Genomic DNA, 15,564 nt, shown 5'->3' on the forward strand with positions numbered 1-15,564 from the left:
ATAAATAGCACATAAGAATATATCTTTCGTACTTATTTGAATGTATTTATCAATTTCAAGCTTGTGCCAGATTATGATGCCCCCTGAATCTCTCCCACGGGTTATTTTTTTTCATATTTTTGGGATGATATGGATATTTCCCGATATCCTGGAGGACAAAGAGTGACTTCATCAGTTCTGCGCCATGTTTCCTGTAATATTATTATGTCTATGTCTAATACACTTTTCTTAAAATCCAGGGTTTTGACTTTACATCCAAAACTTGATGAGTTAATGCCCTGGATGTTCCAGTGTGTGATTGTCAGTGGTTTCATGGGATCAATAAACAATTTTAACATTCCTCTAGAATAGAACCAACTCAACTTGAACCAGTTGAAAATCTTTGTGCATACATGTAGGCTGTAAGCATACATTTATATATATATATATATATATATATATATATAGTGTAGTTCAAATTGTTTTTGTTTTTTACTCACGACTACTCCATCAGCCGTGTGCAGATTAAGTTGAGCTTGTCCTTGATCTCTCTCAGACTGGGGCTGTGGGTGTCGTTCGGGCCTTTCAGAACGGCGGCGTAGCTCAGCTGCTCCTGCTGCTCGGGTCTGTGGACGTTTGGCTGTGGAGCTGATGGCTTCTGCGCTGTCGTGGTGTTGCTACCCATCGCCGGGGTTTCTTGGGGTCTTGGCTGTTTCTTCCGCTGCTGGTATGGCGGCACAAGGTCTTGGTGATGCTGATGCTGACGGTGATGGGGTGCAGGGTGTTCCTGTATGGGATGTGGGTGTGGAGGCGGGAAGCGTGGGTGTTGGAGTTCAGGATATGGGTACAGCGGGGCAGGCCGACGGTGCCATTGACGGTGTCTCCAGGGTGCTGCAGTGTACGGCTCCATTGGATGCGGGGGGAAGACGACGTGTGCTGGTGCGGGGATGAAGCGTCTCTGTGGTTGAGAGTTGCTGGATTCTCTGTTACTCATTGAAGGACAGCCAGCGGTTCTGCCAAGGGCAACATCTTTAAGATTTTTAGCAAACACATTCACATTGTCTTTACGAAGGTGGACGTGGTCATGGAGATTGTGAATGTCCAGTGTAGGGTGATGTGCCAGATGAACGTTTGGCAATCGTGAGATGTCTGTGTTGACTCTCTGTATTGTGCGGAGGTGGAAATCGGAAACACACTCACTCACTCACACACACACACACACACTCTCTCTTACACACACACACACACACACACACACACACACACACACACTCACTCACACACACACACACTCACACTCACTCACACACACACACACATTTATTGTGACATGATATTTCAGTATTAATGTAATGAAGAGACTCTATAGAATCTCACTGTCACTGATTCATCATCAGCTCAAAGCATTATGGGTAGAATCTCTCTGTTCTGATTCATCAACACAGTTTCACTGATGATCCAGAATCATAAACCCTAAACCCAGGATAGAGCGGTTGAGTGAATGTGGTCTGTTCTGTGTGGATGAGGATCATTGTGTCTCCAGAGACGCTGTAGAAGGACAGAGTTCCTGCACTGTGATCCACATACACTCCTACTCTACAGTGATTCTCCTCATTCACTGATCTACTGCTGATGATGGGCTTCACAGGGAGTTTAGCCTCTATGTCATTGTGTCTGAATATGTAACTGGAGGGAGAGCCCTCCAAACTCCAGGACTGATCATTATATCCAAACACACAATCATAACCCGTTCCCTTCCTGCTGATGCTCTTATATGACACTGCTATATACACATCTTTTCCACTCCACTCAATCTCCCAGTAACAGCGTCGATCACACACACTCTCTCTACACAACACCTGAGCATAACCATCAAATCTGTCTGGATGATCAGGATACGACTGTGGTGTGTGAGTGAATGTAATCACTGTGTTCCTCTCAGACAGACAGAGGAGTTCATTCACTGTGTTCAGATCCAGAGTGAGCTGAAGGGAATCTGATGGAGATAAAACACATCACAATCAGGAAATAGATAAAAAAAACGTTTGTAGACAAACTTTGAAGTAGTTTTAAAAGCTTAAAGTTTGAAGGTTTTCAGCTGGAAAGTTGACAGTTTTTCTCAGTCACTTTGGCTCAATTGTCGAATGAGGCTTTTATTTCTCAGAACAATAAGTTCAGGTCTCTGAACAATCGGTTTCTTGTTCACATCAGACTTGATTTCTTAGTGATTTAAGCAATTTGAATGTGTTTTGTCACATGTGTGCGGAAGAATAAGTACAATTGTCTACAGTTTGCACAACATCTAAATGTACATGTCTTGATGATCAGAACTGAGCTGATTCTCAGTGAAACACATCTTCATCGTGTGAGCCTCATCATGCAAAATCATCCATCCACTTATCAAAATCTGTCGGACATGCATGTATATTCCATAAATACCTGTGACATGGAGTATTTGTAATGTAAGTGTCATTGAAAGGATTCATGCATAAAGATGTTTATTTTTGTTCAGAAAAAAGGGGAATATTTTTGTTGAATATTATTATTACTCGCGCTGATAAAATGTGTCTTTATTTTCCTTAAGATGCAATATGTTTCATTATACAGTTACAGCAATTATTGTGTTTTGGTTTGGTACCGCTAGTATTGCGAGATTTAACGAGAGCTTGAGAGACTATCGGGCCACAGGTACAATAGACACGTCCTCACATGCTCGGGACTTTCAGAGCGAGAGCCACGCTTAAGGCAGCTTCCAAAGGCTAGCTAACCAGCTGCAGAAGGTACTTGTTTTGTACATGTATAATAACTGTAATTGTGAAGTTGTGTTGTGCTGATTATACTGTTCAATGTAGACAGCTAGAAAACGCACAAATCGATTGAATATTCGCCTAAAGACCTCCGAAGTGACAGGCGGCCACGAGGTAGCTAATTTTATTTTACACTTGTGTATTTAGCAAGCCAAAGTGGAGTGTCTAATTGCACTGTTTACTCTGTCCTTTAGTTTTCACAGCGTTTCATGGCATTTGAGAAGGCTAATAAATGCGCCCGTACTCGAGAAACCGTGTGCAGTGTTGTCATTGAGGAGCTACATGTAATGTCTGCTGAATTGGCAAACAGCCTGACACTGCCAGCCAAACACTGTGCACAACCCTCACTGAGATAACACACACTGTCACTCAGAACACACTGAGAGTAAAAACACTAGCATCAAACACCAACACTTTACAGTTTGAACAATTTCAGTGACTTCATACAAAGTCATATTTTATTTAAATTTTTAGAACATAACAATTCTTTAAGGTAAATGAAAATTAGCAGTTTGCTTCAATAGTTTTTTTTCCAAACCAATTTAATCAGCCTTTTTCACAAGAATCTTAAATCATGTGATACACAGTAAAGTTATTTTTGCTATGGGTTTGCAGCTATTAGATTAATATGCTCTTTTCTCAAATATCACTTCTTATCTTCTTCCCAAGTTGCTGTTATATCATCTACAAAGAAATGAATTTCCACTTGTTTGTAACTACGGTCACTCGGAGCGTTGCTCGAATATACCGGCGGGTGGTTTCATTTCACCTGCTGTCAAACAGTATGGGCTATGCAGCTACTCATTCAGCAGTTCCCTGCTCATATCACCATACGACCAACATTTATTTATATAATTTATTCATATTTAAACTAAACTCCCGATATATGCTTCAATGCAGGACATGAAGTCGTGAGATACATAATATTGTCCTGAGTTTAATACGTTTCAAAAGTGTCATTACATCCCACATTGTTCTAACTAATCCTGACCGATTCAAATGATTAAACTAAGACATAATTAATATCCAAGACCACCCTGTACACAACTATCAGTCTTTGCATTAATGGTGCAACAGAAACAATACTACTACTATGGGTGTGTAATACTGTGCATATTACAGACTTTAAGATGATGACGACAGGAAAATATGAGTGAGTGAATGAGATGAATATCATTGAGAGATGACAGAATTGTTTATATATATCCAGAAATATCCAGAGTGCGAGCGGTCCTGTTCTCATTATGAATCAGAGGATCAGGTGTGTGTGATAAGGGAGCTGCCAGACGATCATTTTCCCGGCACGTCACGAAAAACACACCCTGCATCCCGATGTGCATTCTATCCACCCTAAATAGTACTGAATATTACTAATGTCACATAGCCTACTATTTAGGATGGATATTATACACATTGAGACGCAGACAGCTCAGCTATCTATCACTGTAACCGGAAAAAACAGAAAAACTTCCGGGGAAAAACCCAGAAACAAACATTTTCATTAATTTATTGGTCATTTTAACTGATGATAATAATAATAATTGATTGTTTAATATACCGTGATACCGTGAAACCATGATATTTTCTGAGACTGTTATCATACCGTGGAAATCTCATACCGTTACAACCCTAATCTGAACTCTTTATGCTCAATATTTTCAATACACGATCGACTCTAACACTCTTCATCTCTTCTTTCACATGAACACACTCAGAGAGTTTATCTGCTTGTTTTCTCAGTGACTTACATTGTAGGAAGTCGTCCCTGGTCTTGGGATCAGTTCCTGTGGAAATCAAGAGACATGAAGAGTGTGATTATAATCAAGAGAAAATCATCCCTGCATCCATTACTAACACATTTCTAATATGAGGATCTACATGAGATGATGGAGGATCATTTCTGAGAGCAGATGAATCTCTGAGATCTTTTTGAGCTTCTCTGCGCAGAAATCCTCCAACACAGAAGATATTTATAGAAATGCTGTTTACAGAGCCCAAATCCTGACACAACCACTACTGAGGGATTGATATCATTATTGACACGTCACCATATTTAATTTGTCGGTAACACTTTATAATAACGTTCAGTTATAAGTCATTTATGAATTATTAGTTAATGATTAACAAATTATTTACAAAACATGAATATGCATTCATAAATGATAAATAAGTGAAATGTTAACATTTTATGAATGTTTTATTAATTCAGTTATGAGTCATTTATGAATTATTAGTTAATGATGAACAAATAATTTACAAAATATGGCTTTACATTCATAAATGATAAATAAGTGATATGTTAACATTTTATGAATGTTTTATTAATTCAGTTATGAGACATTTATAAGTTATTAGTTAATGATGAACGAATCATTTACAAAACATGATAATAGACGTTAATAAATGATTAATAAGTGTTGTGCTAACAATTTACAAATGTGTTGTAAGTTATCTAAATCAAATAAATCAAACAGATCATTAGTAGATGGTTTATAAGTTATTAGTTGATGCATTATTTATAACAATAATTGAAGTATTTATGACAAAATTGTTTTAGTGTCAATATCTCAATAAACAAATCATGTTAATCGTGAACAAATGATGAACAAACCATTAGTAAATGATCAGTATATGATTTATTGATGAAGCTGTAAGCTGGTCTGTGTTCAAAAGCACAAACATGCAGGTATGCTAAAGCACTATTTTTAAGAAGAGTAATTTATTTGTTTTGACGTGGATAAACATTTATAAATGCCTTACAGTCAGGTGATTCCAGTGGATTATATTAAATCCTTTCACTCATCAGCACAGACTTGTGTTCTGTGTGGAGTGCGTGGGGTCTAGTGATGAAGTCATCCTCTGATCCGGATTTACCTTCCACTGAAGCTCACATCAGGTGCACAGAGTTAAACACTCCATGTGTGTCAGAAAAGACAGCTGTCTATACCTTCACCAGTCAGCACTCACACTGCAGTACACACTACAAAGTGTTCAACACCTGTTATAGATGATCCGTAAATGCATGAATAAATCATATACTGATCATTTACTAATTATTATTTACTAATTTACTAATACTCATTATTAATCACTGATCATTAACTAATAAATTATAAATGACTTATAACCGAATGATCAAAATGTAAGATTGAAAATATCTAAAGATATTTTAAAATAATCAAAGACATTTGCTTTACTGTTTCAACCCCTCTCTCTTGCTACAAGGGCCATTTGGAAGGCACAAAGGTGCTGATATTGATCAAGCCCTGAGGGGCCAAGACATTGGGGGTCTACAAATGGTCACACCTTTAGTACAGTGGGGGAAGTTTAAATCTTCTGATTGGTCAGTTTGAATGTCTCACATTTGAGTTTTGGTCACATGGTCAAGGAAGGCATAAAAGAAGATTGTAACTGTTGCTCTGGTCTCTTTGATAATCTGCTCTTCTTTCTTGGAGTCTTGGGCACTCTCTGGCCCTCTCTCTCTCTCTCTCTCTCTCTCTTTCTCTCTCTCTATCTTTCTCTCTCAGGTAACTTTTTCATACATGCTGTGTACGATTAATGGTATATGATTTTATCATCTCATACATCTATTTTGTAATTATTTTAAGTGTAACCATAATCAGATATTGTCATTAAACCCTTTCAATTACAATTGATGTGCTAACTAGTTTTGATTTAGTAACATTAATGTGCTCCCTATTGCAATACAATATTGTCACACTATAGCAACGCTCTCCCACATATTTTGCTATTATAACTGCGCTTATTTCCGTCGTTGGTATAAGTTGCAGTGGGTGGTAATAGACAAGAAATGTACAGTTTTCTAACATCTTACTGATAAAGTTTCTTTAGTCGCTCAGCAAACCTTACAGTCTGAACCGCTGTAGGAGTTCCACCCTTACAAAACATTCATAAAATGTTAGTATATCACTTATCAATCATTTATGAATGTATATTCATGTTTTGTAAATGATTTGTTGAACATTATCTAATAATTTATAAATGACCTATAACTGAATTAAGAAAACATTCATAAAATGTTAACATATCACTTATTAATCATTTATGAACATATAATCATGTTTTTCAAATGATTAGTTCATCATTAACTAATAATTTATAAGTGACATAACTGAACGTTATAGTGTTACCATTTTTTGTCATAAATACTTCAATGATTATAAGTGATAAATAATGTATCAACTAATAACTTATAAACCATCTACTAACGATCTGTTTGATTTATTTGATTAAGATAACTTACAACACATTTGTAAATTGTTAGCACAACACTTATTAATCATTTATTATTAAGTGTTTCATAACAGAATTAATAAAACATGCATAAAATGTTAACATATCACTTATTAATCATTTATTAACGTATAGCCATGTTTTGTAAATGATTTGTTCATAATTAACAAATAATTTATAAGTTACTTATAACTGAATTTAAAAAACATTCATAAAATATTAGTATATCACTTATCAATCATTTATAAATGTATATTCATGTTTTGTAAATGATTTGTTAATCATTAACTAATAATTCATAAATGACTTATAACTGAACGTTATTATAAAGTGTTACCCAGTAATCATATCACTTCATAAGTCTTAGATTAAACCTTGACCTCCTTATTAGTCTTTCTCAAAGAGACACTGATTTTTTCAGCAGGGATATTGTTATCAGTCCACCGCTATTTCTCGCAATTTTAAGATTTAAAGGGTTGACATGTATTTTAAAACCTTTCCAATTTTTCCAGATGTCATCCCATATAATTTACAGCAATAAACAAAACATTAAATTACATGTATTTGATATGATCTACAGTTCCATAAATGTTTAATATAGAATATAAACTGCATTGTCCAGAGTTGTGAAATATGTAAATTACAGGATCAGTTTAGGAGACGAGAACGAAATGCACCATATATACAGTCAATAAATACAGTGGGCTTAAGAGTCAACGGTTTTGTGTTTTAAGATGATTATTTGTTGTTTGTGTGTGTGTTTTGTTTTAATTATGAGCAGTTTTTTTTTTTTCACTTGTTCAAGGCTTTGTATTGATTATTGTGAATGTCATATGATTAAGTACAGTAACCTACATTTGACATTAAATACATAATATACTCTGTGTCTTTAAGGACTCTTTGTAACAACAAAAACGAAAGAAATAATATGTTCTTATATACAGTCAAATGGTAAACACTTTTCAACTTGTTACACATTTATTAATAGCCACCTGTTAGGAAATATGGTGGTCAAAACAAAGATTGTGTTACAGGTGAGGCTCCCTCTTCCCTTCCTCCGGATCATCAGAGGGAGCTCTCACCAGAATACTGTTGTATTTCCCATAAGCCCTCATACCTGGGACTGACTGCACACACACATGCAGTTCATCACACACACACACACACACACTATTTAAGCACGCCACACACATTGATTTGATACGGTGGTCATTTCTGAGAGTTTAGATTGTGGATTGTTATTCTGTGTTTGATCTTGGACTGTTTCCTGTTGTTTGATTCTCTGCTGCCCGCCCTGACTATTGCCTGTTTAATAGACTGTGATTGTAAGCTGCCTGCCCTGATCTTTTGCCCAATTTTTGGACTGTGTATGTTAACCGCCTGCCTCGACCCAAGCCTGTCCCAGTTTACGATTCAGTTTTGCCTTCTCTACTGCCACTGCTGCGTCTCGACCCTGTACTGTTTGACTCTGGCTAAAATTAAGCTGCAGATGGATCCTCACTCTGCTGACTCTGCGTTACAAATTGACTGTGTGAGTGAAGCAAATTATATATTTATATATTTTAAAGATAAAGTTTAATGCAAAAAAGTGCATATGACACTTACCTGAAGACGGTATGAGGCTGATAGTGTCACTGGCTTCACTCACTCCCACTTTACCCACAATCCTGTAGCGGATCAAGTACTGCTGTCCAAACTCCAATCCAGTCAGAGTAAAATCTTCATCAGATGTGTTTTTGACAAGCCACTGTTCCTCTTTCACCTGCTGGTACTCCACTCTGTACTGCACAGTTTCTCCAGTCGGGGACTTCTGCAGTTTCAGGGACACACTGCGCTCCTTCACTTCCTTCACTTCTGGTGGGGGAGGCTTCGACACGGGCTGGAACTTTTTGTCTGTCAGTTTCCCTTTTTCATACAGATAGATGGAGGAGCCTGGACTGGATGAATCGGAGATAGCGGAAATAATGAATCTGTATGTCTTTTCATCTTTGTTAGTCTCAGAAAAACTTCTGAAAAGAGATAAGTTCTCTCTCATCTTTAAGACATCATCAAGATCGTTGGACCACTCTTCTGATGCTGAAGTGCTAGAGCTCTTTTTCACTACCTCATCTAGCTTTTTAAACGCATCAGATTCCAGAAACTCCTTCAGGTTTGAAAGATACTGGTCCTTATAATTCAGAGATGTGAAGGTCAAGCACACCACAACATCAATATCAGGATCAGAGAGGAGGATCTTGAGATGGTTTGAGTCTTCAGTTTTGATTCCCTTCAGCTTCTTGATTTGAGAACTCAAGAGGTCAAGTTCAAACTTGGCATCATCTAACCACTGGTTAAGCATGTCAGCTTTGAAAGGGGAGCTGTAGTGGATCTTCAGGATGTCTGCCAGTGACTTCTCCTCTGTCTCTCCTCCTCGTATAGCAGGCAAGACCTTGGCCACTGCTTTCATGAACACTGTTTTGTAAATGTTGAGAGAGCCCTGAAATAAACTGAGCCTCTCTTTGACGTCTCTGAAAACATTTACCAGTGGATTTCTGGAGAGATCATTGCATGTCCTCTCTGCCTCTAACAGCCCCTCTATTATATCTTCAGTGTTGGAAACCAGATGGGCGGTGATTTCTCTCACCAACTGAGCTGCTTTTGAATCCAGAAGAGAGAGAGGATAGAGCCAGACTTTTATTGGAACTGCATTCTGTGGATTCTCCTTCAGGATAGTCGGGAGCGTCTTGTACACCTCCAGGGCCTCCATGTAATTGGTGGGGTTCTGATCAAGACGGACATCACCATGAAATGTGCAGGAGATGCTCTCAGCCTCTTCCTTATCCTCCTCTGTCATTTCTAGAGCTCCTTCTCCCCCAATAGAAAATCCAGGGATGGCCTTGACCATGACATTCAGTTTTCCCTCAATCTCCTGCTGGTTTTCCTCTTCTGAAAATGTCTCATCAAACACCATGAAGGCCTGAGCTCCGTACAGTACAGCTGTGACCACATGAGTTGCAGTTTTCTGGTCAAACACCTCAGGGTAGGTGATCTGGCCCAGCTGAGTCATGGTGAGCTGGTCAAATCTGGTGGTTTCACTGTAATTCATTGTAACTCTGGACTGTTGGTTTGAGGATTTGGTGTCACTCAGAAACTTTCCAGATCCTCCCACCTTCACCAGCCCTCCCAAGAAGCTGGTCTTCAGGGAAGCACTTACATCCAGGAGACTGGACTTACTAGAGAGAGAGTCGGAGCTACTGAACTTCACATCTGTCATGGGCTGTGGATGACTGTCCAAATCTTCACTCAGTGACTTCTTATCCCATAGAGTAACACCTGAAATGAGAAATGGCTTTAACAGTTACACATGAGGACACAATGTACTGTTGAAGGTAATATTTTGTATCTATGTAACGGGTACAGAAAGTATACTGTTAAATATATGTATTCTTGATTAGAGTTGACACAAATTTTTTTTTTTTTTTTTTTTTTGCATATTCCTGATGTGACTGCGTGATTGAAAAGTGATTTCCCTTTAAATTGATGTGATATTATAAGCAAACATAATTTCCTGTTTCCTGTTAGGGTTAGGGTTATTTCCAATTTTCTGTTTTCTCCTCTTCCCTTTCTACATTGTAACTGAATGGGAAAGGTAGGAATCATTTGGCTCCTCTTAATCTTATTTAATCTTTAATGTAATTATTGCTTTTATGTCTATATTTTCACTCCAATGTATATGTATAATGTTATTTTACTTACCTGTGTCATTTATTTGTCATTTTACCCTATTAATCTATTATCTCTCTATTAGTGTTACTGGATCTTAGTGCTGCATTTGACACTATTGATCACATTCTTTTAAATAGACTCGAAAACTATGTTGGCATTAGTGGAATTGCATTGGCATGGTTCAAATCATACTTATCTGACCGTTATCAGTTTGTAGTAGTAAACGATGAGATGTCATATCAATCACAAGTTAAATATGGAGTACCACAAGGCTCAGTACTAGGACCGTTGCTTTTCACTCTGTACATGCTACCCTTGGGAGATATCATTAGGAAGCATGGCGTTAGTTTTCACTGTTACGCTGATGATACTCAGCTCTATATTTCTTCACGCCCTGACGAAACTCAACAATTCACAAAATTAACAGAATGTATAGCTGATATAAAAAACTGAATGACCAGTAATTTCCTACTACTAAATTCAGAAAAAACAGAGATTCTAATTTTTGGACCGAAAACTGCTTCACGTAATAACCTAGAATATTGTCTAACACTTGATGGCTGCTCTGTTAAGTCTTCGTCGTCAGCTAGGAACTAGGGGTGTCGCAATATACCGGTATTGGCGATAACCGTGATATTCAAAGCATGAAATATCGATATTGTGTTAATTTAGGGCGTGACAATAGACCGGTATTGACGATAACCACAATATTTAAAATGAATAGGACTCTTATGATCTCATGACATGTAAATACTCCAGCGCCAGTACCTGGTTGAGCTCTCAGGTGGCAGTATTGCACCTTAACCTGTTAGCCAGCACCCCCACTTTTGGAAAATCCCAAAAAATGACATACCCAAACTAAAACAGATACAGTTCATGAACCCTTTGCACAAAAAGCATAAGTAAGGTCTCATTTGAAAGCAGACACTTTGCAGTTTATGGTAAACTCATAATTAATTATTGTCACAATGAAGAAAATAATTAAAAATAGCTAGGAAATCTTGAAAAGTTATTAGAAATGTATTTTATGAAATATATTTATGAAAATAAAAGTGAAGTTGGCCTTGTGGCAATCTAGAAATGCACTGCAGCTAAAGCCACATGTCTGACCATGTTATATTTCAAATCTGAAGATGATAGGTTTAAAACGCTGAGTTTTATTACATGTTTTTCAAGACCATGTCATGAGACTTTATTTAGAAAGGACTCTAAAATGTTAACTGATGTTTATTGTCATCTCTTCAAGGGTATTGTCTATATTGTGTTTGTGGTGCTAAGTGTCCCATTCAGTTTCAGTCTCCCATGAACACATTCACACCTCTCCAGCCAGCTTATGGCTCTTATTCTTTTCTTTTGTCTCTATTATAATTACTGATGTTCTATTCAAGATGATTTAATCCCTCATTTCATTCACCAAACTTCTCACTTCACCTTCTTTCAAACTGTATCTAATGCCCTTCTTGGAAAAAAAGTGAGCTTTACGATTCAAAATGATTTATTTGCATTAGCTCAGAACAGGTGCATCTCTGGGCTCGTTAGCATGTTAGCTTAGCACACCAACAAAACACGACAATTTATAAGATTAAAACCACGTTTTTGCTCCAAACTTACTAGTCGATTGTTTTAAATAACCTTCTGTGATGTGATGTGGCTTCGGATCAAAAATCAGACAGAAAATATATCATTTTAGGCTATTCTGCACAATGAGAAAAGCTATCTCGATTAGCATTGCATTATAAATATAATCTACTATTATGAATACCTGACATGGCGTGAAGAACACAGATAAACCACATATCGTCACAATCGTGTATTTATTACTTTCAAAAGTGACGTTCTGTAATGTTTATATCAATGATTATAGCGATGTCTGGTAGCCTCTGTTAGTTCCGTGTATGTCACATGATTGCCTCTCGTTCATGTGTTATTTGTGGACTAAAGGTGCACAGAGCGCCCTCCGGCTGCAGGTATGAGTTAAAAACACAGTAGTCAGTGTATACAGCGCTCATATGACGACAACAGCGTGTTTTGGGTAAAAATTGAATAAAAATTACTCCTCTGTATAGAAAATTGACAAACGTATGACAGTCCATCAATATTTCTCCAAATGTGCATGCTTTTAAGCTAAAAGCCCCGAGAGATGTTATTTTGTGAAGTTTTTTCATGATGATGGTACAGAGTTTTTTTCTCAATGGCTGAAGCTGACGCTCATATTTCAATGAAAAGGTAACGACTCCGTTTCTCATATTCATAACTCCCGGCGCATATTAACAAATAACGGTCACTATACGATGTTGAGAGTAAAATAAAGATTAAAAATTGAAGCTCGAGTCTTAGATCTTTTTAATGATGTATAGTTTGTCAAGGTAATTACATAAATCTAACAGTTAATTTGAGCTTAACTGTTAACTACTTAACAAAGAAGCTTCGGTGCGTCAGCGCACCAGTGCAGGTTAACAGGTTTTAACGCTGACGCCTGTCAAACAAGAAGACGACGCAGCGCGCGCAGCTATTCCGAGCGGGAGAGTGAGAGGCTCTGTCCACACCCGAAAAAAGTAAAGTAAGCTCGACAGTATGGGAGTTTTTCGGCTCCTTAGACAGCCCAATCCACAGGATTTGCCTAGCTACAGTCAGCGTGACCTCTGTGTCCGTCATTACGCCATTTTACAGAGAGTAAATTGCGATTATTTTACTAGTCATGGAATGGGAAATGTTATGTTAACCTGTTAACAGCGATTTTCTGTGTTCACATATTTAAATAAAGGGTGATTATTTTAATAAGTAGCCTGCCGCGTTTTCTTTACTCGTCTTATTCAGTGTGATGTAGATATGCATGCAGTTATATGCCCTCAAAATTCAAGATACATGGGCATTTTTTGCCCCGACGATTTTTTGTCATTATATCATATTATAAGATGTAGTTGTTTTACAATATCACATGAGCAAGAGTGCCGTTTTCCCCAAATCAGCACAAATGCAATGTTCCTTCAACTTATTGTTAAATGAACAATGTGTTTAGACACGAGGTTAGATTACTGTAACGCTCTACTGGGTGGTTGTTCCTCCCGCTTGATAAATAAACTACAGCTCGTACAAAACACAGCAGCTAGAGTTCTTACTAGAACTAAGAAGTATGACCATATTAGCCCAGTTCTGTCATCACTGCATTGGCTTCCTGTTAAACATCGTATAGATTTTAAAATCTTGTTAATTACTTACAAAGCACTAAATGGTTTAGCCCCCCAGTACCTAAGCGAGCTCTTAATGCATTATAGTCCTTCACGTTTATTACGATCTCAGAATTCAGGCCAGCTGATAATACCTAGAATATCAAAATCAACCGCAGGCGGTAGATCCTTCTCCTATTTGGCACCTAAACTCTGGAACAATCTTCCTAGCATTGTTCGGGATGCAGACACACTCTGTCAGTTTATCTAGACTAAAAACGCATCTCTTTAACCTGGCATACACATAACACATTATCAATTTATATTTTCAAATCCGTTAAAGGATTATTAGGCTGCATAAATTAGGTCAGCTGGAACCGGGAACACTTCCTATAACACCAGATGTACTTGTTACATCAGAATAAGAATGGCATCTACGCTAATATTAGTCTCTCTCTGTTTATCCCAAGGTTTACCATAGTCAACCGGATCCAGGCCGTATCCAGATGATATGAAGGACCTGTGACTAGACACAACGAAAAAGAAGATTTAATTTAAAGTTTATATGTGTGAATTCCATAAAATAAGGCATTATGTTGTATTTATTTGTTTGAAGTCTCCCCTCCTGTGGGCGATAATGGTACTGCAGATATAGCAGTATATCTATAGACAGGGTTCAAACTACGGGGGAGCTAGGGGGAGCTCGGCTCCCCTTAATAAGACATGGGCTCCCCTGAAAACATGATTTGTAAAAATTTGGGGGGTCTCAAAAAATATTGACAATGTGTTATTTTGATGTGCAATTTCAGTTTTGTGTAATGTGATCATCGTGGATTATTAAGTGTAAAATTGCAAAAGTATCATTCGTTCATATATGACGGCGATTTAAACCTAATTCTCTTCAATAAAGATAACTATACATGCTATTCTTGTCATGAGCATCAAGGTGTGGGGGCGCTGCGGTGCAAATTCCACTCATGTTTAGTATATGTTAACTCGAACAGCAAAAGAAAGCTGACCCCAGACCTGTGTTAAGACGAGGCATGTTATTCACAATTATGGGCGTAGATTTGGTTTCAACATTGGGGGGGGTTGAGCGTTGGTATGCTGCCTGATATTATTTTTTTTAATTATTATTATTTTTTTATGTGTATAGCGTTTTTGGATAATTTATTTCTTCTCTATCTATCTATCTATCTATCTATCTATCTATCTATCTATCTATCTATCATAACTTTATGGAATTTATGTATAACCATTCATCAAATTCTAACATAACGGAGTGATTCTAAAAAGAAAGAAATTATGTTAAAATTTGAAAACGCCAGTAGGTGGCAGCGATTCGACGTTTCAATGAGTGAGCTACTTAAATCGTTCATTCAAGCCAATTCGTTCAAAATCAGATTAATTAAGGAAGAAAACAAACACCGATGTGAATACTTTTGTCATTGATAAGACGCTATTGAAAAATGAAGTAACAAAACAGATGGCTGTGTTGGTAACTGGTTACAGTTGCACTGATAGTTATGGCTAAATTGCAATGGATTAGCTAACTAAAATATATGTGGAGTGTACCTAGCTATTACAAAGTTTTCATACCTCCTTCTCAGTACATGCTTTATTCTTTTTAACGTCCCTCTTTGAACAGAAGT

At 37.4% G+C, this 15,564-nt stretch overlaps 1 protein-coding gene across 1 annotated transcript in view; it reads right to left on the minus strand.

The window, feature by feature from the left end:
* Window positions 1-481: 481 nt before the first annotated feature.
* Window positions 482-15,564, minus strand: part of LOC125244429 (verrucotoxin subunit beta-like) — a 29,954-nt gene continuing 14,871 nt past the window's right edge. The window contains exons 3-7 of the mRNA XM_048154515.1: window positions 8,646-10,352; window positions 4,535-4,570; window positions 1,908-1,975; window positions 1,575-1,694; window positions 482-1,141 (exon numbers count right to left, since the gene is read on the minus strand). Coding sequence (XP_048010472.1) covers window positions 482-1,141; window positions 1,575-1,694; window positions 1,908-1,975; window positions 4,535-4,570; window positions 8,646-10,352 — 2,591 coding nt within the window. The remainder of the gene's footprint in view (window positions 1,142-1,574; window positions 1,695-1,907; window positions 1,976-4,534; window positions 4,571-8,645; window positions 10,353-15,564) is intronic.

Source organism: Megalobrama amblycephala, linkage group LG14 (assembly GCF_018812025.1).
Source record: "Megalobrama amblycephala isolate DHTTF-2021 linkage group LG14, ASM1881202v1, whole genome shotgun sequence".
Lineage (NCBI taxonomy): Eukaryota > Metazoa > Chordata > Actinopteri > Cypriniformes > Xenocyprididae > Megalobrama > Megalobrama amblycephala.